Here is a 23,441-nt window from a genome sequence, read left to right on the forward strand (position 1 = left end):
CGCTGTCAGAAGGGCGTGTGCCTGCGCTTCTGCTCTTCAGGCGCTCGGCTGTCCTTATAGCCAGCCTTCGAGCAGCTCAGCTCCCCTTCTCACAGCGGACACCCGCTTTGGGGCCTTCACCAGGAGTATGTGACTTAGAAGCATTGCTAACGGTGGCTGTGACCCTAACAAAACATAAAGCGGAAGTTTTATCTTCTGTTACTGCTCATGGATGAAATGAAAGGAAGTGCGATGTTTGTAAGGTATGGTGGAGGTGACAGCCTGAGTGGCAGCCTCGTGTAAGTGCCTGTGCAGAGGCACGGGTGAGCTCCAGAACGCCCCTGTCAGGTCATGATGGGAACATCCCGCATGCCCGCGTTTCTCTAGAGGATTTGGGTCTTTGCTGGAGAGGCCTCTGCCCCTGAGGATGCCCCAGGGGAGCCTGTGAAGGTGGCAGTGATGGGGAGGGTAGTGCTGGCAGAAGGGACACAGGGAATCCTCTGGTGGCGCGCACCGTCAAGGGGAGTGCTGCACTTCAGGCGAAACCCAAACAAGAGTCACCCACCGCACAGGTAGTCTGCCGGCCGAGGCTGTGCTCTGTCTGGGGTGGGTTTTCCTGGGCTCGGTCTTCCTCTCTTCTCCCTGTTTTCTTTGATACTTGGCACAGTGGACCGCCCTCTCATGTTTGTTCTGTGGCTGTGGCTCTCCTCACATGTTACTGTCCTTGATTGAAGGCCTGTGCTTAGTGTGGACAGCATGTGGGACTCATTGTAGCAGCCTTGGTTTCCATTTGTGTTTGACTCCCAATTTTGAAATGATCAGAGCTTGGGGATGCATGGAGGGTCCAGGGCAGGGACTAAGGGGCTCGGTGGCCTGGCCCTGATGCGGTCACTCATTAGTCCTTTGCTTGGCGAAGGGAGCTGTTTAGAGCTCCATGGGATGCTGAGGTGTCTTGGGAGAGGCAGTGGCTTGGTTTAGCTGGGAGACTTAGGAAAGCGACCTTACCAGGCATAAGCAGTCTTAAAGTCCACTCCCAAGAAAAGCCTCAGATGTATCAGATGTCTGTTCCCCTCATGGCACACTGTGGACAGAGGCCTGCAGGGATGGTCAGCATGCTGGTGAACTGCTGGCTCTGTCACTTGTCTGTGGCCTGGGCATTTGGCCAGCTGTTTTGTTTCCCTGGCTGAAGGTGCATCTCCTGGTTTCTGGGTGATGGGGAAGCTCTCTGTAGCGATGTGGAAAGGTGCAAACTGAGGATTGGTGTTACTCTGCTGGGTTACATCTGCTGGGTTTTAAGAAGAAGGGGATTTCATCACAAGCCTTCACGGGAAGGCTCCAAGTTAGTGAGCTCGTCCCCAGGGTAACCATCAGACCGGCCGTTTTGTTTCAGAGCAAGAACAACCGTCCACTGCGCACGGGCCAGATTTATGCCCAGGACGAGAATGCCACACACACCCAGCTGTACACGAGCCACTTTGACCTGATGAAGATGACGGCGGGGAAGAGGAGCCCCCCCATCAAACCTCTGTAGGCCTCACGCTCTCTGCACCCCGCCCGGCCAGGGGCTGGTCTCGTCATTTGTCCTTAGCGTCTCCTTTTCCCTCCGTGCGGTAACTGGTTTCTGTTCTGCATGCAGGCTTGGCATGAACCCCTTCCAGAAGAACCCCAAGCATGCGTCCGTGTTGGCAGAAAGGTATTCCACATTTCTGACATGCTTCTCAGCCTTGGAAACGATTAATGCCAGGGATTCTTACACCAGATGATTTCAGTGAATTGGGCACATGTGTGTCCTGGCATCAGCTGGGGTGGTTGAGAGGGTGAGCCAGGCACAGCTGGGCCACATCTAGGGCGTGTCCTTGTTCACACAAGGAGGGTGAGGGGATGCTGTCCCTGCCTGCTGTCTGTGAGGGCACACCACGGGTGTTCTCCGCTCTTCCAACCTCTGGTCTGGCAGCGTTCTGTTGGCTTGTTTATAAAAACCCAGTTTTGGGGTGAGTATATTTCCTTTAAATCAAGGAGGTCTGTAAGTGACGAGTGCCCCAGGAGCAAGGGTTAGTGAGAGGGTAGGAACCCGCAGCACTGGGGTCACTAGTCCAGCTCTGTGGGCAGTGCTCATGGAGCCCGGGGACTGCAGTGTCCCCTGGAGTGTCTCTTCTCAGGCCTGGAAGGGAACGGAGCCCTGGGCAGGGGTGACCGAAGCAGCCCTTCTTCTTCCCAGGCTGACCTGCCCAGCCCCTGACCTGTGGCTGAACCATAGCATCTGCAGCACTCGCAGCTTGGACAGCGAGGGCGGTGGGTTTTGAGAATGGTGTCTACTTCAGAACTTGCTGGTTTAGTTCTAACTTCTCCTCTCTTCCAGTGGGATCAACTATGACAAGCCCCTGCCTCCCATCCAGGTTGCGTCTCTCCGCGCAGAGCGAATTGCCAAAGAGAAAAAGGTGTGCAGCCTGGGTGAGCCTGGCGAGCAGAGCAGCTGCCGTCAAGTGTGTGGCCCTGGCTGCTTCACACCCCTTTCCCTCCTGCCCTGCAGGCGCTGGCCGATCAGCAGAAGGCGCAGCAGCCGCCCGTGGCACAGCCCCCGCCACCCCCACCACAGCCGCAGCCACCACCACCCCAGCAGCCACCACCTCCTCTGCCCCAGACCCCGGCGGCCGGCAGCCAGCAGCCCTCAGGGCCGTCCACTGTGCAGCCCCCCGCCCAGGCACAGCCCCCAGCGCAGCCTGCACAGCCTCCACCGAAGGCGCCGTCCACTATTACCACCGTGGGCAGTGCCGCCGTGCTGGTGAGCAGGCCTTCTCCGGCCCTCAAGCCCCCTGAGTTGTCCACACCGTCCAGAGCAGCAGACTTTCCTGTTAGGGACGGCAGGGAGGCCTAGCCTTTCCTGGGGGTAGGGGTGTCTTCTACACCTGCCAGCTCTGTCCTCCAGGGCTCCTGTGGTGAGGTTGGCGATTTGGCGGTGGGGGCAGCTCTTCCTGGTGCAGGTGCCTGGGGACTTTGAGTGAGATAGGATTTATGAACCCTAACTGAAATGTCTGCTCACTTTATCCTCACACACTTGCAGAGCCAATACCGTTTGTCAGTTTGTAAACTCTTCTCCTACTCTGCCCCGCATTTCCTGTGACAGTGCACACGTGCTCCTGCACACACTGCCTATGGGAGAAAAGGGCTGAAATGCAGGAAAAGAGAAAAAGGCAGTCTCGTGATCTCACATGCCCCATGCCGTCACCACCATGCTCTGGGATGTACCCTCACTGCATGTGTGTGTGTGGCCCACACTGAGAGCACACATGAGGACAGCACCCAGGATGGGGGGGAGGCTATGCGCTGCGCCCCGTCAGCCAGGGCTGTCCTGCCAAACCGGCCCTTTGGTTTTCCTTCTCCACTGTGGTGAAATTTCCTTATGCATTTGGGCAGCTTTAGTCCACACTCCTTCAGAGAACGCACTCACTAAGTGCCTGTTCTCAGGGAGTCTGTGCTGCTGGAGCAGGCAGCCTAGCCAAGCAGGGCCCCGGAGAGCACAGTGGTGGGTAGTCAGGAAGGGACTTTCTGCAGAGCCAGCCCTGCTATGACCTGAGACACAGGAGTCAGTCAGAAAAGAGTGAAACTCAGCAAGCACAGAGGCCCTGAACTTGGCAAGTGTCACCAGAAGGGTCAGTGTGGCCAGAGCACTGCTGACTGAGAGATGGACACCACAGGGAGGAGGAGTTGGGGACGGTGCTGGAGTGAGCCCATGTGGCCAGCAGCCATAGTCAGGAGTTTGGATTTGATGCTGATGAGATGGAAGTGCTTAGAGGGGTTATAGTGTGTCTGTGTGCAGACCTGACCTGATACTCAGATGGTTTTTTTCTCTAGCAGGCAGGAGCCATTAAAACATCCGTTACGGGGACAAGCATGCCAGCAGGTGAGGAGTCGAGACGCACAGTAGGAACTTAGTCCTCTCGCGTGCTCTTGCCTCACAGACCCCTCTCTCTACAGGCACTGTGAGTGGAAACGTGATCGTCAACACCATTGCAGGAGTCCCTGCTGCCACCTTCCAGTCAATTAACAAGCGCCTTGCTTCGCCTGTGGCGCCTGGAGCCCTGACGGTGAGCTGTCCCAGCTCCTGGCCCATCTAGGAGCACACCTGGTCTAGGGCTCTGTGGAAGGTGTTTGGTTTTTGGAAAAAGTGACCCATGGGTGCAGAAATTACTGACCTAGTTTGAGTTTCATTAAACAACTTGGACGTATAGATTATGAAATACATATACTTTTTGTTTTAAAGGGCTGAGAGAAGTTTGAGAACGTATGTAAAAACCAGGAAATTGTATTTAAAAAGAACATATAGAACTTTTGGAAATGAAAAAATGGTTACCAGAATTGAAAAAAGAACACCTGGTCGTCGGGAGTAATGTCAGTTTCTACAGTGGAGAGAGAATGAGTGACCAGTGGGAGGGAGTTACCCTGAATGTAGCAGAAAACAGCAGGGGTGACCATGGAAGGAGCTGGGGGTGAGAGGGACTAACTCCACATACACAGAAGCCCAGATAACCCAAGTCCCAGAGGACAAAGGACCTATGGCTACATAATGCAGCGGCCAGGAGGTCTCAAAGGTCGCCAGGGAAACGGCAGGTTGCTCTGGGGCACAGCAGCATCTCCCAGGAGGGAGCTGATAGGACAATGTCTTTGCTAGAACAAGAGAAAACAGATGCCAACCCTGGGGCTCTGTCTCCTCTGAAAATATCCTGGAGAACAGGGTAAATAACAAATTTCCAAACAGACACTGAGAGGACTGACTGCTAAGAGACCTTTACCAAGGGGTGCTTTTTGGCAGAAGGTGGGTGTTCCCCAATCCTCAGATGGGAGGTCTGAGAAGGGAGGAGGAAGGGCACAGTGGGGAGTTATGGTGTATCCATGTGCAGACCTGACCTGATACTCAGATGGGAGTGAGCTGTTGATGCTGAGGGGTTGACTAGAGTGGGGACGGCACACAGAAAACAGGCGTGTCAGGTCAGCAAGGCTTGGAGATGCTGGAATGTTCTGGAATGTCTTATTCACGAGAAGTGTGAATTACTAATTAGATTTTGCCCAGTGTTCACAATGAGACTTTTAGACGAGCCAACAAAAGAGTGAAACAGAGTGTAACTTCCAGACTTGGGGGGGGGGCATTGGAGGAGGGAGGACCTAAAAGAAGGCGGAAGGGAAAGGAATGTGAGCTGGGGGCGGGGTAGGAGGCACAGGACAGGGTGCCAGCTCACACCAGACGTGAGGGGTGCAGCAAGCCGAGCGCACAGGAACACTCAGGACATCAGGGGCCAGCAGGGCAGGTGACACAGGGAAGGCACCACAAGTGGCTCAGTGGGTCCTGCACCATCTGGTGTGGGCTCGGGCAGCCGGAACTCGGCCAGAGCTCGGCTGTGGGCAGCTGCTCCTGCCTCTGGCTGGGCTTTGGGGTGCCCGGGGCTGCTCTGAGTCTTCGGTGAGAGTTAGGACCTCAGACTATGTTTTGGGGGATACACACTGGTATCCAGAGGATGGTCAAGTTTCAATAGGTCTTTTGCCAGAGGACAGAGGGACAGGGCAGTGCTTCCAAATGGGTGTGGGAACGCTGCCATTCTGAAACTGCTCGCTCCTTCTGTAGTTTAGCGACCTGCTCTGTAGCTGGATGCATGTGTTGTTGTTTTTTTGTATTTTTCTGAATTTGGAAACGGGGAGGCAGTCAGATAGACTCCCGCATGCGCCCAACCGGGATCCACCCAGCATGCCCACCAGGGGGCAACGCTCTGCCCATCTGGGGCGTTGCTCTGCCGCAATCAGAGCCATTCTAGTGCCTGAGGCAGAAGCCATAGAGCCATCCTCAGCGCCCGGGCCAACTTTGTTCCAGTGGAGCCTTGGCTGCGGGAGGGGAAGAGAGAGAGGAAGGAGATGGGGAGGGGTAGAGAAGCAGATGGGCGCTTCTCCTGTGTGTCCTGGCCAGGAATCAAACCCGGACTCCCGCACGCCAGGCCGACGCTCTATCACTGAGCTAACCAGCCAGGGCCTGGATGCATGGTTTTTTTTGTTTGTTTGTTTGTTTTTATTTGTTCATTTTAGAGAGGAGGGGGGGGAGAGAGAGAAAGAGAGAGGGAGGGAGGGAGGGAAAGGGAGGGAGGAGAGACAGAGAGAGAGAAGAGGGGAGGAGCTGGAAGCATCAACTCCCATATGTGCCTTGACCAGGCAAGCCCAGGGTTTCGAACCGGCAACCTCAGCATTCCAGGTCGACGCTTTATCTACTGCGCCACCACAGGTCAGGCTGGATGCATGTTTTGATGTATGAGAGCTCCAGAATGTGCTGCAGCTTCCTTGTGGGTAGACAGGTGCCTTTCATCCCGTGATGGTAAAAAGCCTTAAAAAATACTGCAGTCACCTAAAAGGTCCTTGCCTTGCCTTTCCAGAGCTCCGGAGGCTCAGCACCTGCCCAGGTGGTCCACACCCAGCCTCGAGCAGTTGGCTCCCCAGCCACATCTGATCTGGTGTCCCTGGCACCAACACAGGGCGTCCGAGCGGTCACCTCTGTGACAGCCTCTGCCGTGGTCACTACCAGCCTGACTGCAGTGCAGACCCCGACCCGCTCTTTGGTGACTCAGGTGTCCCAAGGTAGATGGTGTGGTTTCCTGTAGCCCATCTCATCTCGTGGCGGGACTCGGCTTTGGTCTGTTGTGGGGGAAGGGACTAGTGTCTGAGTGCCCCCTAACGAAACCACTTCTCCAGCCACAGGGGTTCAGCTCCCAGGGAAGACCCTCACGCCTGCGCACTTCCAGCTCCTCCGGCAGCAGCAGCAGCAGCCGCCGCCACCGCCACCCTCCCAAGCACAGGTCCCTCAGCTCCAGGGCCAGGCCCAGTCGCCCGCACAGATCAAAGCGGTCAGCAAGCTGACACCGGTGAGCACCTAGGAAACTGTAAGCACGCTGTCTGTGGGGTGATACCTGTTGTCACGTGTAGTTCAGAGTGTACCTTGCATAAATCTAGTGTAGGTGGGAAGTGTGTTTGTGTCATCTTTAAAAACAACTTTTGTCTACCGTGCTCAGTTCCCTGTTCTAAATGCACCTTCCACCTCAGTTTTGTTCTCTGTGCCACAGGCTCCAGAGGGGCGGAGGCCACTTGGTCCCATTCACACCCAGAGCAGTGCAAGGAAGCGCTTTCCTCAGGCATGGGGACAGAGCAGTGAGGATCTGGTTTATTCAGGGGGGTTCCTGTGCGGCATCATTTCTCATAGATGGTCGTTTGAGTGCGGTGTTCCTGAGCTTTGCCCGTCTGCACACCTCTGCAGATATGCATGTAAACATGTTTGTTTTTAAAAGAAATGCTATGTTCCTGCTATAAATGGAAAAACTCTAACACTGGGTATAAGAGGTAACCAGAAAAATGTGTAATAAAAACTCCCTCCAGCTGTTAGGCCTGCACCAGTGAGGACCCAGACACTGTCAGTTCCTGGACCTGGGGGACAAGCGGGTCTGTTGGGGGGCTGTGGTGGATGTGCTGGCCCTGTGCTGAGGCTTCCTCCTCAAGGCACCAGGGCGTGCGCCCGGAAAACGATGCAGCCGACAGGACGCTCATCTCCTGAGCCGCTGCAGCCACACCCCAGGGGCTCAGCAGCCACACGTGGCGGTGGCGGTGGCGGTAGCATAGACAGCTCAGGTCTGGACCCTTGTCTGTCACTGCAGGAAGTTGGGCTGCCCAGCACAGAATCAGTGACTGGGCCCACAGAGGCGGGTGGTCAGCGCTGGTGTCTGCCCAGGTGACCACCCCCAGCCTTCCCGCTCGTCCGCTGAGACGGCAGGGCCTCCAATGTCCTTCCTTCTCGCCCCGCACTGTGGCCCAGACCCTCCCTTCCACCTGCTGCCTCTGCTCGCACTCACCCTTCTCCCCGTCACCTTCATTTTCAGGGCGTTAGGAGAGATCTAAGAGACATGAACAACTCAATGTGAATTTCCTTAAAAAAGAAAAAAAAATTAAAAAAAAAATTTTCTGCACTGTCTTGATATTTCGATGCTTTGACTTACAGATATCAAGGTTATTGGTGAAATTGTTATTTGTAGACAGATGGAATAAGTGAGAGCTGGTACTCATCTTTTAAAATTTCAAGAGGGACCATGATTTTAAGATCTTTAAAAATTTCAATAGTACTACAGATTTGAATTGACTCGTGAGTGATAAGAACTTAGTTTTGCTGTGAATTTACTTATCTGCCAGAATCACCATTTCTAGCTTTCATCCACAATATGCTAACTTTTGCTAAAGATCATTTAAGAAACGGTGGCAAGGCCTTGGAGGACAGTTGGCACCTTGCATATTAGCATTTGGTTTTTAATGCCTGATGGGACAGTAACCTAAAACCAAGGATATAGATCTGTTCATGTTGATGAAAACCTACCTTATCTGGCTTCTAGGAACACCTCATCAAAATGCAGAAGCAGAAACTGCAGCTGCCCCAGCAGGCCCCCCCGCAGCAGGCCCCACCGGGCCCCCCGCCGCCCACTGCACAGGTGCAGGTCCAGCCCCCACCACCCACACAGCAGCAGAGCCCCCAGCTCACCACCGTCACAACCTCCAGGCCCGGAGCCCTGCTCACAGGCACCACCGTGGCCAACCTCCAGGTGGCCCGGCTTGTAAGTGCCCCTTGATACATTGGTTTGTCCCAAAGCACCATGTTTTCACATTTTAACCAGGCTGTTACTGCCTGCTTGGACTGTTGGGTGTTAGGTCGGACTTGCATGTAAAGTAGAAGGCGTGGTGTTCCTCCCCAAGAACCTGAGTTCTCAGAGAGGATGAAATACAGCCCACAGGGAACATTTAGGTAACTGCACTTCCCAGAACCAGAAGTTAAGTGTATCAGAGCTCATGGCTGAGTACTTGGGGTTGTGGAGCATGAGTTAAACCATGGAGGGAGGGCAGAGTTTATGTTGGGGCAACATGACATTTGGGAGGGATTGCAGTGCCCCCCCCCCCCCGGGGTAGAGATGCAGGGAGGAAAGGGTGAAGGAGACCACTGGAGGTGTGGGGTGGCAGCGAGGCCCAGAAACCAGGCTCAGGTGTCACAGCCCTTTGTAGACGCGGAGAGACTTCTGAAGACGAGAGTAATGTCAGGATGCAAGAGGTGTCGAGAAGGTCAGTTCATTTCAACCAGCGTTGGTCCAGACACGTCAGACAAGGTAGCCCAGCTGGGGAGCCCCAATTCTGGCACAGGTGACAGCAGTATCACCTGCCCTAGGCGCTACTCCTGGCACCCGATTGAGGGTCACAGAACACTGCAGGGCAGGACAGGTAACTTGGGAACCCCACTTTACAGGTGAGGAGTCTGAGGCCGGCAGCTCAGGTAAACTGCCCACGTCCTGTAGCGAGTCACCACAGCTTACTGGCTCTGTGCAGGTGCTCCTCACCAGAGCACTTGAGTCTGCAGGATGGGACTGGCATGGATAAAACCTGCAAGAGGGGACGGGTGTGGATAAAACCTGCAGGAGCATGTTGGGTCTCACCTGTGTCCCAGAAAGTGCAGGTTCTAGTGAGAAGAGTGGTGAGGAGATGTGAGGCCAGGGTGCTTTCCCGGGGGGGGGGGGGGGGTCGAGTGGCTGAGCTTAAGGACATGCACAGCACTTGGCCCAGCAGCCCTGTTTCTGCTGTGCACTGAAGAAAGCAGGACGGGGGCAGAATGAGAGAGAAGGCCAGGGCTTGTCTCAGGGCTGCTTGCAGAGGGCATGGTCTCCCAGACAGACAGTGCTAAGGACCTTGTGCGGCAGCCACACAGCAGAAAGGGATCCACTCAGAAAAGTGCTGGGTGTAAGAGGAACAGAAGCAGATGGCAGGAGACCTAACTCATCCCACATCCCCTGCTTTCACAGCGAGCCGCACGGAAGACCACAAGGCCTGGCAGGCCGGACACCGGTTTCTGTCACATGCGGGAAGTGGTTTTGTGTGATTTTTACATCTTCTGGGTAGTTCAAGTTGCTGTACATATGAAAACAGATCTATTCCCACTCTTTTCTTTAAATATAACTTTAGAAAGTCCTTGGATACAGTGTGATACTGAGCAGGTGAAGTTGAAGGGAAGTCTTGGGATGAGCTCAGGGCAGTGGGCTGATCTTTAGTGGGAGGACTAGGAAATGAGGTTCTGTGGGGGACAGGCCTGACCGGGCTGCTCTAAGGCACAGATGTGAATGCTGTGTGACCGATTAGTTTATAGGTCTTGCCAAACCCCATCCCCTGAGTTTGCTGGTGATGGATTAATAGCCTAAATCAGTTGGCAGTGAGGTTTGCCTGCAGCTCACCGCCACCTGCCACCCTGTGAACCATTGACCTCTTGTGGGGAAATGTTTGCAAATACATGATGTGCTGAATCTCTGGACTCCCCTTCTCTCCTCTCTAGACCCGGGTGCCCACATCTCAGCTGCAGGCGCAAGGCCAGATGCAAGCGCAGGCACCCCCACCGGCGCAGGTGGCCCTGGCAAAGCCTCCCGTGGTGTCTGTACCTGCGGCTGTGGTCTCCTCGCCAGGCGTCACAACCCTGCCCATGAACGTCGCAGGAATCAGTGTGGCCATTGGGCAGCCGCAGAAAGCCACAGGTCTGCGTCCACTGGAACCTGGAGCCGGGCTGAGAAGCATTTCTAGTGGGCGTGGTGCCCGCTCTGGGCTCCTTCACCCGACACTGATTTGAGAAGGCCATGGTGCATATTAGTAGACACACCCCAGAGCTTTCTAAGTACAAGCTTTGACCCTCGGTTTAACCATTACATTCAGAACTTGCCACCCCTTTATCTCAGTAATTTTTCAACTGGTATGCCACAGGAATTTTTAAAACATGCAATACCTATTTTAGTTAGGGGCACTGGTCTCTTTCCTCTTAGATTGTCGAATAAAAAAAATGACAGCAGCAAACACAATAGCCGTCTGGTGTGAATAGATCAAAATTATACTTTTTTTTTGTCAGATTGGCAAAGAACGTATTTTTTGGTGTGCCGCCGAGTTAGTAGTCATGTGTGCCGTGAGGTGGAAAAGGTGAAACTGGCTTTTTTACCTGAATGTTCTGGTGGACCCAGAAGCATCCTGAGTCATTTTCTGTCAGCCAGTCAGCTGGTCCCAGGAGCTCAGGGACTCGGGGAAATGCAGGGAACACAGGACGAGTCCTGACGTAGCGCTGTGACTCACATGTTTGCCCGGTGTTCGCAGGACAGACTGTCGTGGCCCAGCCCGTGCACGTCCAGCAGCTGCTGAAGCTCAAACAGCAGGCCGTGCAGCAGCAGAAGGCCATCCAGCCGCAGGCCACCCCGGGCCCGGCCACCGTCCAGCAGAAGGTACTGGGGGCCTGCGCAGGTTGCTTGAGTCGTCCTGTCTTTACTCTGAGCCAGGCCTGCCACCAGGCATGGGGGTGCACAGAGGACAAGAGAGTTCTGAACGGGCCCACCTCACCCATGCTCGGGCTGCACAGAGGGCAACCTCGCTGCTCTGAGGCCCGAGCAGGGTCAGTTACGAGGTGGGAGCTCTGCTCAGAGGGCTTGCAGGAGCAGTGAGGGTGCAGGCCATGCGCTGTGCAGCTAGCAAGGGCCAGAGGCTGCTGATGCCCAGAGCAGATGGAGCTGGGTGGGAACCTGCCCTGCGCATGCCCGGAGGACGGAGCGGGGAGAAGGGCCTGGCTTGTGCAGCACTGTCAGTGTCTTGTTGGCTCAGAAGTGGAGGGCGGGGGCAGCTCGGACTGGCTCAGGTTCCACTGCCAAGTCCTTCTTGGTAGGCTGCGTCTGGGCACGTGCTGCCAACATTGCCTGGACGCCACCCCGGGAGGGCCTTCTCCCTGTGGTGGACAGTTTGGGGAAGGAAGCCCCATTCTGTCACTCCCCAGTTTTTGTCAGCAGTCCTCTGGGTTTAGGGAGGCTAGCTGGTGCCAGGTGAGGGGAGCACTGGTGGTGACTCAGGACGACAGTGCCAGCAGCAGTGGCCTGGGCCATCACATCACCTTTGCTTCCCTCTCAAGGGGAGCTAGGTAGGATTTAGCCAAAGTGCTGGTCTCTGTGTTAATATCATTTGAAAGAAAACTGACACATTAAAAAGTGTATGTGGCCACATGTGCTCAGCCTTCAGAATAGTATTTAAATTCTCTTGGCAGAAAAAAACAGAAGTTAGATCACATGTGCAAAAATTGTGCATAGAGGTTCGTTACTCCTCATACTAATATTTTAGGGTATATGGCAAATTCTCAAAATTAGATTTGAGAAAGTGCATGTGTATGTTTTCTGTATTGTGGTCAAGTTCACTCACATGATGAGTAGACACAGCACCAGGTGCTACAGAGCTTGTAAAGATAGACCCCAGCCCCAAACATGAGGGGACTTCAGGAGAGGAGGCCAGTGACAGGGCTGGGCCCATCAACAGGCAGCAGGGACGGGGCAGAGGGCCAGCAGCTCAGGGAGCACAGGGGTCACACTGCAGGTATGTGGGGCAGTCGGAGCCCACAGATAGACCCCAGCCCCAAACATGAGGGGACTTCAGGAGAGGAGGCCAGTGACAGGGCTGGGCCCATCAGCGGGCAGCAGGGACGGGGCAGAGGGCCAGCAGCTCAGGGAGCACAGGGGTCACACTGCAGGTATGTGGGGCAGTCGGAGCCCACAGAGTAGGCCTTGGTGGCTGTGAGGGAAGTGACACAGCTGTGTACAGCTCTAACCCTGAGTGGTCTCTCTCTTCAGATCACCGCACAGCAGATTGGCACTCAGAGCCAACCACAGAAGGTCACCTATGCCACCCAGCCAGCCCTTAAGACCCAGTTTCTCACCACACCCATCTCCCAGGCTCAGAAGCTGACCGGGACGCAGCAGGTGCAGACACAAATCCAGGTGAGCACGAGCCGGCATGGGGGCTGCACCGTGACACTGTGGGCACCCAGGACAAGGGGCAGGCACCGTTCAAGTTAAGCGTGCTGTGGGCCTCCAGTCCTCCTCAGAGGTGGCTGGTCCTGATCGGCCTCACTGGCCGGTCGTCTGTGGGGTGCACGGTGTGGTGTAGGTGTTCAGGTCAGACTGCCCGAGTATACACAAGTGAAGAGCCTTGTTTCATTAAGAGGAAGCACTCAGGCATGATTAAGAAAACGGTACACTTGAAAATCCTGGCACGTCTCGAGTGGAGCTGAACATTGCTGTTGGCCTGAATCACTTCACCTGTGGGGGCACTCCCTGGAACCTTGTCCAGACTGGAAGGGGCTCTCGAAAGCTTCTGAAATGCTGAAATATTTTATTCCGTCCTTACTTTAATTAGCTCATCTAAACTTAAAGCCGTTTTCAATAAAACATTTGATTATGTAAAGTATGATACCAAATATAAATTTTAAATGACACGATTGTAGATTAGAAAGGTAGTCAGTACTCAGGAGGTGAGGGTGGGAGTCTCGGTGTGCTAAGTGAGTACCCGTTTGAGAGCCACTCTTTCCTGTCAGCTGGCTTTGTTTTCATTAAAAACTGAGAAGGAAAGCAAGGGAGTGCTCTTGTGTATACATTCCTCTCAGTTCTGCGTGTGGCTTATTTTCTCAAAGGTTGCAAAACTCCCTCAAGTTGTGCAGCAGCAGACCCCTGTGGCTGGCATCCCGCAGGTCGCCGCTGCTTCCCAACAGGTAGGTGCAGACGGGCAGCTGTCTGAGGGGTCCCCACGTGGGCTTCCAGTGACCTTCACGTTTCCCAAATTGCGAGTTCTGGGTTTTCTTCCAGAAGAAGTAGAATTTTAATTGAGAATCATTCAATTTCATTATACAGAAAATTAGCAAACTCAGCATCAACTGTACTGAAGGAGCCCATTTCTAGGACCAGTGCTTCACCTGTAACGTTAGGTGTGTCCTGCAGGCTGCAGCTGCCACACCTTAGTTGTAGGGAAACAGTATAAATACCACTGGGGACAGCCATGACTTACCTTCCTACAGAGGCTGACAGGCAGGCTATTACTGTTTTGTGTACCGCAGCAGGATGTGGCCATGTAAAAGTAGTGCTTTCACATTTTTATTCTCAGAATCCCCAGCAGGTGAATTTCAAGAAACCAGATACAGTTGACTGTTGAAGAGCGTGGGGGTTTGGGGCGCCCACCACCCAAGCAGTCAGAAATCTGCATGTACTTAAGTCCGCTTTTCACACAGACATGGGTTTGCACTGCCCGCTTATTCATAGACCCCATGTGCAGTCAGACCGCATTGTCCGAGGGACAGCTGCAGCAGTGGAGGCTGGGCTCCAGTGGCACCACCAGCCCCCTGGTCTCAGCCCTGGCTGGTCCCACAGGCATCCAGCACCAACCTGAACACAACAGTGTAGAGCTCTCTCCTTTTGTTTGGTTAAGATACCAGAGGTCATCTCGTGTCGTGTCAGATAGTTTTCATAGCTCACAAAAGAATTCAGTCTCTAAACTCCCTCCTCCCCCCAAGTGTTTGTCATGTCGCCTGATCTGCGTCTCCTAGGCGGTATGTGTGTTCTGTCTTTGCTCAGGCCTCCCCACAGACTGTTACCCTCACCCAGGCGACAGCAGCTGGGCAGCAGGTCCAGATGATCCCTGCAGTGACTGCGACCGCACAGGTGGTCCAGCAGAAACTCATGCAGCAGCAAGTTGTGACGACAGCGGCAGCCCAGCTGCAGACCTCTGGTGTCCCCAACCCTGCACAGGTGTCAGCCAGTGCAGACAGCCCAAACCAGCAACCCAAACTGCAAATGAGAGTTCCTGCCGTCCGGTTAAAGACACCCACCAAACCTCCGTGCCCCTAGTCAGGAAAGCGGGCAGCCCTGGGACTGGCCACCAAGCATTCCACCATCTCACCAGAACCGGCAGTAGACTTTATTTCCTGTTGAAGCTGGGGGTGGGGGTGGGGGTGGGGGTGGGGGGTGAGCGAGACATTCAGCACCTACAAAGCTGCATTGATGTGTGGAACCACTTGGAGCAGCGTGCTCTCCTGGACCACCCTCTCCTGTGTGAAACCACGTGGAAAAACCGCAGCCGCTCCCCCAAGCAGGAGGGCTGGTTGAGCGCTGGGTTAGGAGCTGTCGGCACCTCGTCTTACACCTCACAGGGACAGCTTGGAACGTGCCGCAAGTCATCTTCCTAAAGCCAAGACACGGTCCGTAACAGTGCCAGCCTCTGCTTGGTTCTTTGTAACCAGCTGGTAACATGCCATGGTCCTTTGAGGAGCGAGGCCAGCTGAGGTTGGTCATCTTGGACGCAAGAGCCAGTGTGGCTTCCTTCTCTCCTAGAATGTGACTTGATGGAAATTTAAAGGAATCGTTTGGTACTAATGCCATCAGAGCACGTTTATGACGTGTTCCAGCTTGTGTGGAAGAACGCTGTGCTTGAACTTCCATTCGAAAGAGCAGCCAGTGACCTCCCATGACCTGCTTCCAGAGCACTTCCCACCCAGCCCATCTCATTGCACTTGTGCAGCTTGTGGGTCAAGCGCTCGTATCTGAACTTAGTGCAGCTCCAGGAACTTTGAAGGGCCATGGCACATTATCTTGCAGGTGTCACTGCGGAGTATAGTACGTGGTGCTTAGTGAGAGCAGGGGGTCTGTCGCTGCTCCCGTGCTCTATGCTCAGCCTGGTGTATTGTAGAGCCAAGAGGCCTGCTCAGGCAGGGTTGTCTGCCTATGGCAGACTTTCTCACAAACGTGACTTCAGGTTTCTGTGTGAGGGTCCTACATGAGCAGACACACTCCATCATGGTTTTGCATAAAGTGCCAAACCATCCATGCTGTTTCAAGGGGGCCTGAAGTTGAAAGGCAAAGCGGAGACCCCGTGTTTGTACTTTTACTACAAGATTGCAGTGGGTTTGATTGGCTGCTGACACCTGCCTGGCTCTGCGCTTGCCTCACTGGGCCCATGAGCTTGGGCTCTGTCAGTCCGTGTGTACCAGGGAGGAGTCACAGCAGACTGAGGGTTAGCTTTTGTTCACTCTGCTCCCCCGCCCCGTGTCACTTTAAGTGACAGGAAGGTCAGTCCCATCAGTTGATGTGGACAGTCATACAGCGCCTCTTAGGGACGACAATGGGGCAGCTCATTTTTTGAGTTCTTGGTGAGAAATTTGGGGAAAAAAAGCAAGTATTGAAGAAATGAAAGGCATTTAACATTTTAGTTACTTGAACATAAGAAAAATCACTGTTAACCAAGCCTGTTGGTTCTGGTTTGGCACAAGCAGGCACACAGGGTGGCCCTGTGACTGTGCCCTGCCTCTGGTGCCGGAAGACGTCCTGTGCTCATCCTTGATGCAGAGCTCCACTTGTCAGTACTTTATTGTGCACTCTCTGCATCCGTCCTGCTCTTTGTGCTGGTGTCCATCTAGGTGATGTGACGCCGATACACTGAGACCACTCTGGACAAAGCTGCCGCGGGATGTCCATCAACGCAAGGCTTGGCAGGGTGTAAGGCATCACCGGGCTTTCAGCAGGTGGGCAGGTGTAGCTGTGGCCTGCTTGCTTTGGGATGGAAGACTTGCCTCAGAAATGTTTCCTTCAGGGACTTCCTAATGCCAAGTGTGGAGCATAAAGTATTTTTGTACCATTCGATTTAGTAACATCTACATCACAGTGACCTACTCACCTTCAGTCGAGTCCCTTAGGTAAAGATCCTCCTTCCAGAGGAGGCCATTGCCCCAGCCTTCCCCAGTTGCTGTTAAGAACCTGCACTGCTCATGAGCCAGGCTCCTGTCAGCACCCTGTACTGGCAGGAAGAGAACCTCAGCACTGTGACTGGGATTAGCCACCATGGGAGCAGGCCTCTGACAGAAGTGTGTCCTGCAGGAGGCTGAATCCCCGCACTCGCAGGCTGGGTGCCTGGGGAGGCTTTCCTCCAGTCTATGGTTTTTTGTTAACTGTTGTAACCAGATAGCTGTTGTGTTTAAAAAACAAAACAAAAAAAAAAAAAACCTGAACTTGTAAATACTTTGTAAACATAAATCATTTGTACTTGAATAGGGTTTTAAAGGGCACTGATATGCCACTATGCAAAAGGCATAATAAAATGACCTTTTTATAGATTTGTCATCTTTCATGGAAAACTAGTTAAAGATGATGATGCTAGCTGTGTTTACTGTGTAAAGAAAAGGAAAATGGGAGCCTGCCCAGTGGTTGACTGCATGTTCCTAGCTCCTGGTGACGGGCAGTGTGCCAGCCAGCGTTTCTGGTGGGGCGCACTGGGAATGGAGCAACGTGAGCCTGGGCTGGCGTGGGCTGCAGGCTCGAGTGCAGTGGACTCCTCCCAGGGAACCTTCCTGGTTCCTGCCCACCCGTAGGACCATCTCCTGACTTCAAATGACTCTGTAATTCTTACTTTTAGCAGTTATGGTTCTTTTGTGGGGAAGAATTGTGAAACTCCTCCCACACCATCCAAAGTTGACTCCAATCACCTGTAGGATCCACGACAAAAACCTAGACCCAGTTAAGGAGCAGTTCACATACCTGAGGGCACATGAGAGCAGTGTGTCCAGTCCGCTCACCAGGCTCCAACCTCGCGGAACAGCAGGTTCAGCGCTGCTTCACGCAGCAGCAGGCTGTCACCACTGCCCCAGAAACGCTGGGTCCCATCAGCGCCTCACTCTGCCCTCGCATCACATACCTGCCCTGTGTCTTACCTGGGCAACAGCTACCCCATGGGACCCAAGAACCTATGACCAGGCAACTGTTTTTGCTCAGGTGAGTAAATGTGCTTTCAGAGATGTTAAAAAAAAGCACGTTCCCATTTTTTAAAGTTTATCTTAATCTAGTTTTGAAAAAAATTTTTTTTACAGAGACAGAGTGAGTCAGAGAGAGGGATAGACAGGAGACAGGAACGGAGAAAGATGAGAAGCATCAATCATTAGTTTTTCATTGTGTGTTGCAACACCTTAGTTGCTCATTGATTGCTTTCTCATATGTGCCTTGACCATGGGCCTTCAGCAGACTGAGTAACCCCTTGCTGGAGCCAGCAACCTTGGGCTCAAGCTGGTGGGATTTTGCTCAAGCCAGATGAGCCTGCGCTCAAGCTGGCGACCTCAGGGTCTCGAACCTGGGTCCTCTGCATCCCAGTCCGACGCTCTATCCACTGCGCCACCGCCTGGTCAGGCGAGGAAAATTTCTTATAGTGAGTCAGTGCTTCTAAAGCCTGTTTTCAGTTACATTCCCAAGACACCTTGTGCTATGTGTTCTGGGCACAGTGGGGGTGGAGACTAACATGATGTAGAGCACCTGTTCTACCTGACCGAATCACTGTTTTCTGCTCTGTTCAACAGAGACACCTCCGGGGCTTGCAGTGCCACCATGGGAGGGACTCCTTTTACCAGCTACCCCCCCCCCCCCCCCCACGGGCACAGGGCCACCTTCAAAATGCAAGACCGTGAACATGCTGTTGTTAGAAAAGCTGGTCCCTAAACTAAGCGCCAACCCCACCTTCAACCAGAAACAGCAGCTGCCATCCTGTCAGTGCTGGGGGAACACAAACAATTTTATTAAAGCCCTATTCCAGGGAGGGCATGTGACCAAAGGCTGTCTCAGGCCAGGCCTGGTGCAGTCATGAAAGGGCCCTGAGTCCAAGAGCCTGGCCTGAGCAGGCAGTGCCAGGGCCTCTGCCAGAAGGGCACTGCCCCAGCAAGAGGGCACACGCACCTTGCAGCGGTGGAAAGGCCTATCCACCCTTGGAGCCCCAGCCTAGGCCGCCTTCTGTCTTCGTTCTTCCTGTGGGAGGAGAGAAGGTGGCTTGGCTCAGGTCTCCCCTCACTAATTTGCCCCCCAACTCTTAAGAGGAAGAGTTACCCAGTGCCCCTCCTAGGCTGCGTGCCTCCATCCCAAAGCCCAGGGTCTCCTGTCTGCCGGCCAGGAAGCTAAGGGCAAACCCAGGACACTATCTCCCTTTCGTCCACATCTTGTCACAATGCAGACGACCCCCCATGTCCCCCAGAACCGCCCGAGGCCTCTCACCTTGACAGCCCTCTCCAGTTGGGACAGGGCCTCCTCGTACCGCGGGACCAGAGGCTGTAGGAGCTCACTGGGGGTGTCATGCCGCTCCAGCCCGGGCACCCCCGCTGCCATCAGCATCTGGAGGAACTTCCTCTCCTGAAGGAAGCATGCGGAGTGGGAAGGGGCCCCCATCCTCCACCTCCCTCACCTCCCGCTCCGGTCCCCTTGCCTGACCTGCACTTTGAGAAGCAGCGTGAAGGCCTGTCCTGACTTTCCAGCCCGGGCAGTTCTCCCCACCCTGAAACCAAGCACAGGCACCACTAGCCCTTCATGGGCCCAGAGAAACCATAGTTTCTTACCCTCCCAAACCACAGCAAGGCCAGCCCTCACCGGTGCACATAGGTCCGCAGGTACTGGGGGGCGTCGTAGTTGACCACCAGCTGTACACCCTGCACGTCGATGCCGCGGGCGGTGGCATCTGTGCTGATGAGGCTGTCAGGATACAAGGGACTATAGGACCTGTCTCAGGTCAAGCAAGACCCTGGGACACTCCCACAGACTTAGGAGGCAAATCTCCTGCCAAAAGCACTCTTCAGAGACCAAGGCAGACACTAGGTGAACACCCTTTCCAGTCACTCACAGTTGAATCTTTCCCTGTTCAAACTGCTTCAGTATCATCTTCCTCCGGCCGGGCCCGTAGCGGGAGGAAAATTCAGCCACTGTGACACCCCCAAAAGCCTGGACTAGCAGGGAGAGCCTGAGAGGGAAAAGCTGGGTGGGCCAGGGCCGTCACCTGCATGTCCCTGACCGCCCCCACCTGCCCGCCTGGCCTCACCTGTGGGAGTTCTCCCGGGAGTTGGTGAAGCAGAGGACCCTGGAGAAGCTCATGTGCAGGATCAGGTACAAGATGACCAGCGGCTTGGAGCGCAGACTGCAGGGCACGTAGTGATGCTGAAGGAACAGCATGGGGTTGGCCCAGCCTTGAGCACCTAGGCACGCCCCCCCACCCTGAGCCCGTGCACCCAGCTCACCGAGAGCCCCGCAGGGAAGGTGTACTTCCCACCCAAGTCGGCGTCGGCGTCTCTGGGGCCCCCATGAGCTGGCTGTGTGGAGAAGAGCTGGGGCAGGTATAGGCCGAGCTGCTGCAGCTTCTCAGGGTTCTGGGTCAGGGTAGCTGAAAAGAGCAGCTTCTGCAGCGGCATCTGGGGACAGCAGATGCTGGAAAGGGGCGCATTTGCTGGGGAAGCAGCCCTGACCTGGCCAGCTGCCCTTCTGACCCAAACCAGGCACTACACCTAAGGCAGAGCCAAACCGGGGCCTGGTACCTGGCAGCGGTCATGACCTGGGGCTGTCTTCTCTGGAACAGAGCAAAGGGATCCTTAGCACCGTCCTGAGGGAAGGCCGCAGCCACCACCCGTGGTAGCCAGGACTGGTGCATGCTGTCTATCATCCGGTCAGCCTCGTCAATGACCTGCAGGACACACGACACTCAGAGTCTGGGGTCAAGGTTGGCATCAGTGCTGAGCCTGAGCCTCTCTCTGGGTGGGTAAGCAACCTACCAGGAAGCGGAGGTGCTGGAGGCTGAACCCTGGAGTCTGGTCAATGTGGTCCACCAAGCGACCAGGAGTGGCCACCACAATGTCAGCCAGGCAGTGGAAGCCATCTGCTCTGCAAAGCAGAGAGTACCTCAGCAAGAGATTCCACACCAACCCCCAATCTGGAAAGCCTGCAGGGCTTGGTGGCCACACAAGGCTGTGCCCCTCCTGTGCCCACCTCCCCAGAATCCACAGTCCAGCATGACTTACGTCTTCTGGACGAGGCTCTCCTGCTCCTTGGCCAGTGACTTTTGCCCAGTGACCAGAGAGACACGCAAGAAAGTAGCATCTGTGTAAACGCTGAACACCTTGCTCACCTGGGAGAGGAGAGTTATCACTGGCCTGACCTGAGGCACCACACCAATGACACGGGCTCTGGGGTAACCCCCAGGCACAGGGTCCACGCACCTGCTGGGCCAGCTCCTTCGTGGGCAACACAACTAGGGCACGGACCTGGCACACAGCTCGCTGCAGCAGGGCCTATGGGGCAGAGGGCCACTTGTAACGGCAGGTCAGCTCCTCATGTGCCAGCTGCTTGTGGGGGAGGTGGGGGGGGTCCTCACACTCACCTGCACTACAGGGATGACAAAAGCCAGTGTCTTTCCACTGCCTGTTGGGGCAGAAACACAGAGATCCCTGGGTTGATAGCCGCCTCTGCCCACTAAAAACCCGTTGGCTGCGCTCTCCAGGAGAATGGGGATAACTGCTGCCTGGACTAGACAAAGAGGGCAGAGGAGGCCAGTCAGGGCTGTGCAGAGATCCCGTCAGCACACGGACCAAGGCTAGTGTGTGACCTCCAGCCTGGGATGCTCTCTGTGAGGGCACCTGATGCTGTGCTAGCATAGGGCTGCCTCCGTGCAGCTAGCTGCCCCCTGCCCGAGGCAGAGTACCTGGAAAGTAGGATGAGATGCCGTGTGCCCGCAGCTTCTTCTGCAGGTCAGGGTGCACTTCAGGAATGTCCTCAATAGGCACTAAGTCCTCAGTGACAGTCTTTTTGACACAGCTTGGCTCAGCCAGCCATAATGGCAGGAACGGCTGCACCTGTTGCAAACGTCAAGAGAAAGAGATTAGATGACTGCTCCAGGGCCCACCTGGCCCAGGGAACAAGGCCCATAGAAACTGTGAAGAGGCTATAAGGAGGTCTGACAAGCCTTTACTTGGCATCCTGGCTTCCCTTCCACTCTCCATGACCCTCATCCCACACAACCCCTTCCACTCTCCATGACCCTCATCCCACACAACCTTTAAGAAATTTGGAAATATACTCGAGAAGGTGCCATGCCCTTGGCAGTCCACCGGGAGTCTTCCCGTCACATCTAAGACGCCACACTCTGAATAGAACCTGCAGAGTCCCCTGATACCTTGCAGGTTCTTAAGTCCAAAGGTCACTGCCTTGAACAAGGGGTCACTATGTGGGCTGGAGCCCCTCAATCAAGGCACATATAAGAAGCAATCAATGAACTAAAACACCACAACTCCAAATTGATGTTTCTCATTTCTTCCCTTTCCTGTTCCTCTCCCACGTGTGCACAGAAAATAAATAAAAGTAACACAAGGTGAGTTTCTAAAAAAAGAAACAGTGGATCACAAAGTTAAAATGAATGGGAAGCAAACTTGAATGTCTACAACCTTCGAAAACAGAAAATAAGTTGGCCTCAATACAAGAAGTAAACAGAGAGGTCCTAAAAACTCTCAGAAACTAAAAAAAAAAGGTTTGCAAGCCAATAATCACAGACCCCTGCTCCCATCCTGCATCCCTGTACCCGCCCCACTGTCACGCAGCACGGTGCTTAAATACTCCTAGGAAACTTTGCAAAACAAACTAAAGCTGACAAACTGCTAAAAGAAAACTGCAACTGGAGAGGAAAATGCTGTTTATGTGTGACTTGAGCCATTTTTGAAAAACTGCAAGACACGGCTCACTTACCTGTGAAAGCGTTTGCTTACTTAACATTTGCCAAACGCCCAGAGGCGCAGGCACCCTGCTCGCAACTACCCCACGAACCTCGGCTTGATTAACAACAGCCCCCCAGCTCTGCGGGCCACCCCTCCCGGGCCGCTCACCTTTGGCGCCCTGCTCCTCCCGAAGCCCCCGAGCAACAGGGCGTGGGCTGGGGGGCCACAGGCCTCGTCGGGGGGATGTCCTCCTGGGGTCTCTGGCGGCCCCTCGGCCTCGGCGTCCACGCTGCTCTCCCCCAGCGCCTCCTCGCCACTCTCTGCGAAGCAGAAGCCGGCCAGAGTCGGCTCGTCAGCCCCACGCGGACCCAGGTCCCAGTGCCGCGCTCCGCCCCCTCCTCGCCTCGCAGGGCCCACCTGCGCCCGCGTCCTCGCTGTCCACTTTCTGCCGCTTGCCTCGCGGCGCGCGTGGGCTCCCCGGTGCCCTGCCGCTCTTGCGCCTCCGCGGCCGCCGCCGCCGCCGCTTCCCTGCCACGTCCTCAGTCTGCACGGCCTCCTCCGGCTCCGGCTGCCTCAGCTGCTGCTGTCGCTGCCGCTCTCGTGCCCGGCGCTGCAGCCGCTCCAGCAACGCGCGAGCCCTGCCGTCTGCCTCAGCCTCCGCACCGGCCGCCTCGGCCTCCTCGGGTCCAGGGTACCGCGCAACGTGGAAGAGGGCCATGCCTGAGATCCCACAGTTCTGCGGACCGACGCACGGCGATAACGGTACAGGCGCAGGGAGTGACGTCAGACAGCGCAGAGGGCGGTACCGGAGTACTGGTACCTACTGCGTGCAGCGGCAGCAAGGAGGGAGGAGGCGCGAGGCCGGCGCGGGGCGGTAACGTCATGCAGCGCCAAGAGGGGGCGGGATCCCGGCGCGGGACGGTGACATCATGCAGCGTCCAGATGGGGCGATAGACCGGCGCGGGGATGCGATGTCGGAGTAGCGCCAGGAGAGGGTGCGACGTCGGCGCGCGGAGATTACGTTATGGAGCGTTGGGAAAGATGTGAAGCCGGCTCAGGTTGGTGACGTCTTTGAGCGTCGACAGGG

General features: G+C 55.1%; 2 protein-coding genes across 10 annotated transcripts in view; one reads left to right on the top strand and one right to left on the bottom strand.

The window, feature by feature from the left end:
• EP400 (E1A binding protein p400) overlaps positions 1 to 16,017 on the top strand; it is a 94,782-nt gene extending 78,765 nt beyond the window's left edge. For 6 of the 8 annotated variants that reach the window (XM_066260868.1, XM_066260867.1, XM_066260872.1 and 3 more), the window contains 14 exons: positions 1,370 to 1,506; positions 1,616 to 1,672; positions 2,339 to 2,417; positions 2,510 to 2,761; positions 3,832 to 3,880; positions 3,955 to 4,064; positions 6,390 to 6,591; positions 6,706 to 6,875; positions 8,385 to 8,603; positions 10,358 to 10,553; positions 11,158 to 11,282; positions 12,666 to 12,812; positions 13,505 to 13,582; positions 14,439 to 16,017. In XM_066260868.1, the coding sequence (XP_066116965.1) occupies positions 1,370 to 1,506; positions 1,616 to 1,672; positions 2,339 to 2,417; positions 2,510 to 2,761; positions 3,832 to 3,880; positions 3,955 to 4,064; positions 6,390 to 6,591; positions 6,706 to 6,875; positions 8,385 to 8,603; positions 10,358 to 10,553; positions 11,158 to 11,282; positions 12,666 to 12,812; positions 13,505 to 13,582; positions 14,439 to 14,711 (2,094 nt within the window). In that variant the 3' untranslated portion in view covers positions 14,712 to 16,017. The remainder of the gene's footprint in view (positions 1 to 1,369; positions 1,507 to 1,615; positions 1,673 to 2,338; positions 2,418 to 2,509; positions 2,762 to 3,831; positions 3,881 to 3,954; positions 4,065 to 6,389; positions 6,592 to 6,705; positions 6,876 to 8,384; positions 8,604 to 10,357; positions 10,554 to 11,157; positions 11,283 to 12,665; positions 12,813 to 13,504; positions 13,583 to 14,438) is intronic. The other 2 variants (XM_066260875.1, XM_066260871.1) reach the window with 1 other exon arrangement.
• A 2,373-nt stretch (positions 16,018 to 18,390) lies between these two features.
• On the bottom strand, positions 18,391 to 23,375 carry DDX51 (DEAD-box helicase 51). Of its 2 annotated transcripts, none has more exons than XM_066260877.1 (15): positions 22,772 to 23,375; positions 22,523 to 22,674; positions 21,349 to 21,499; positions 21,028 to 21,068; positions 20,867 to 20,938; positions 20,669 to 20,775; positions 20,423 to 20,531; positions 20,189 to 20,334; positions 19,895 to 20,081; positions 19,699 to 19,814; positions 19,504 to 19,620; positions 19,254 to 19,355; positions 19,098 to 19,161; positions 18,885 to 19,019; positions 18,391 to 18,641 (listed from the first exon to the last, which is right to left on the bottom strand). In XM_066260877.1, exons 1-15 carry the CDS (start codon positions 23,070 to 23,072, stop codon positions 18,615 to 18,617), a joined length of 1,827 nt encoding a protein of 608 aa, XP_066116974.1. In that variant the 5' UTR covers positions 23,073 to 23,375; the 3' UTR covers positions 18,391 to 18,614. The 2 variants fall into 2 exon arrangements, with proteins under 2 accessions (XP_066116974.1, XP_066116973.1); XM_066260876.1 differs by having other exon boundaries at positions 21,028 to 21,173; positions 22,772 to 23,370.
• Positions 23,376 to 23,441: the final 66 nt, after the last annotated feature.

Source organism: Saccopteryx bilineata, chromosome 2 (assembly GCF_036850765.1).
Source record: "Saccopteryx bilineata isolate mSacBil1 chromosome 2, mSacBil1_pri_phased_curated, whole genome shotgun sequence".
Lineage (NCBI taxonomy): Eukaryota > Metazoa > Chordata > Mammalia > Chiroptera > Emballonuridae > Saccopteryx > Saccopteryx bilineata.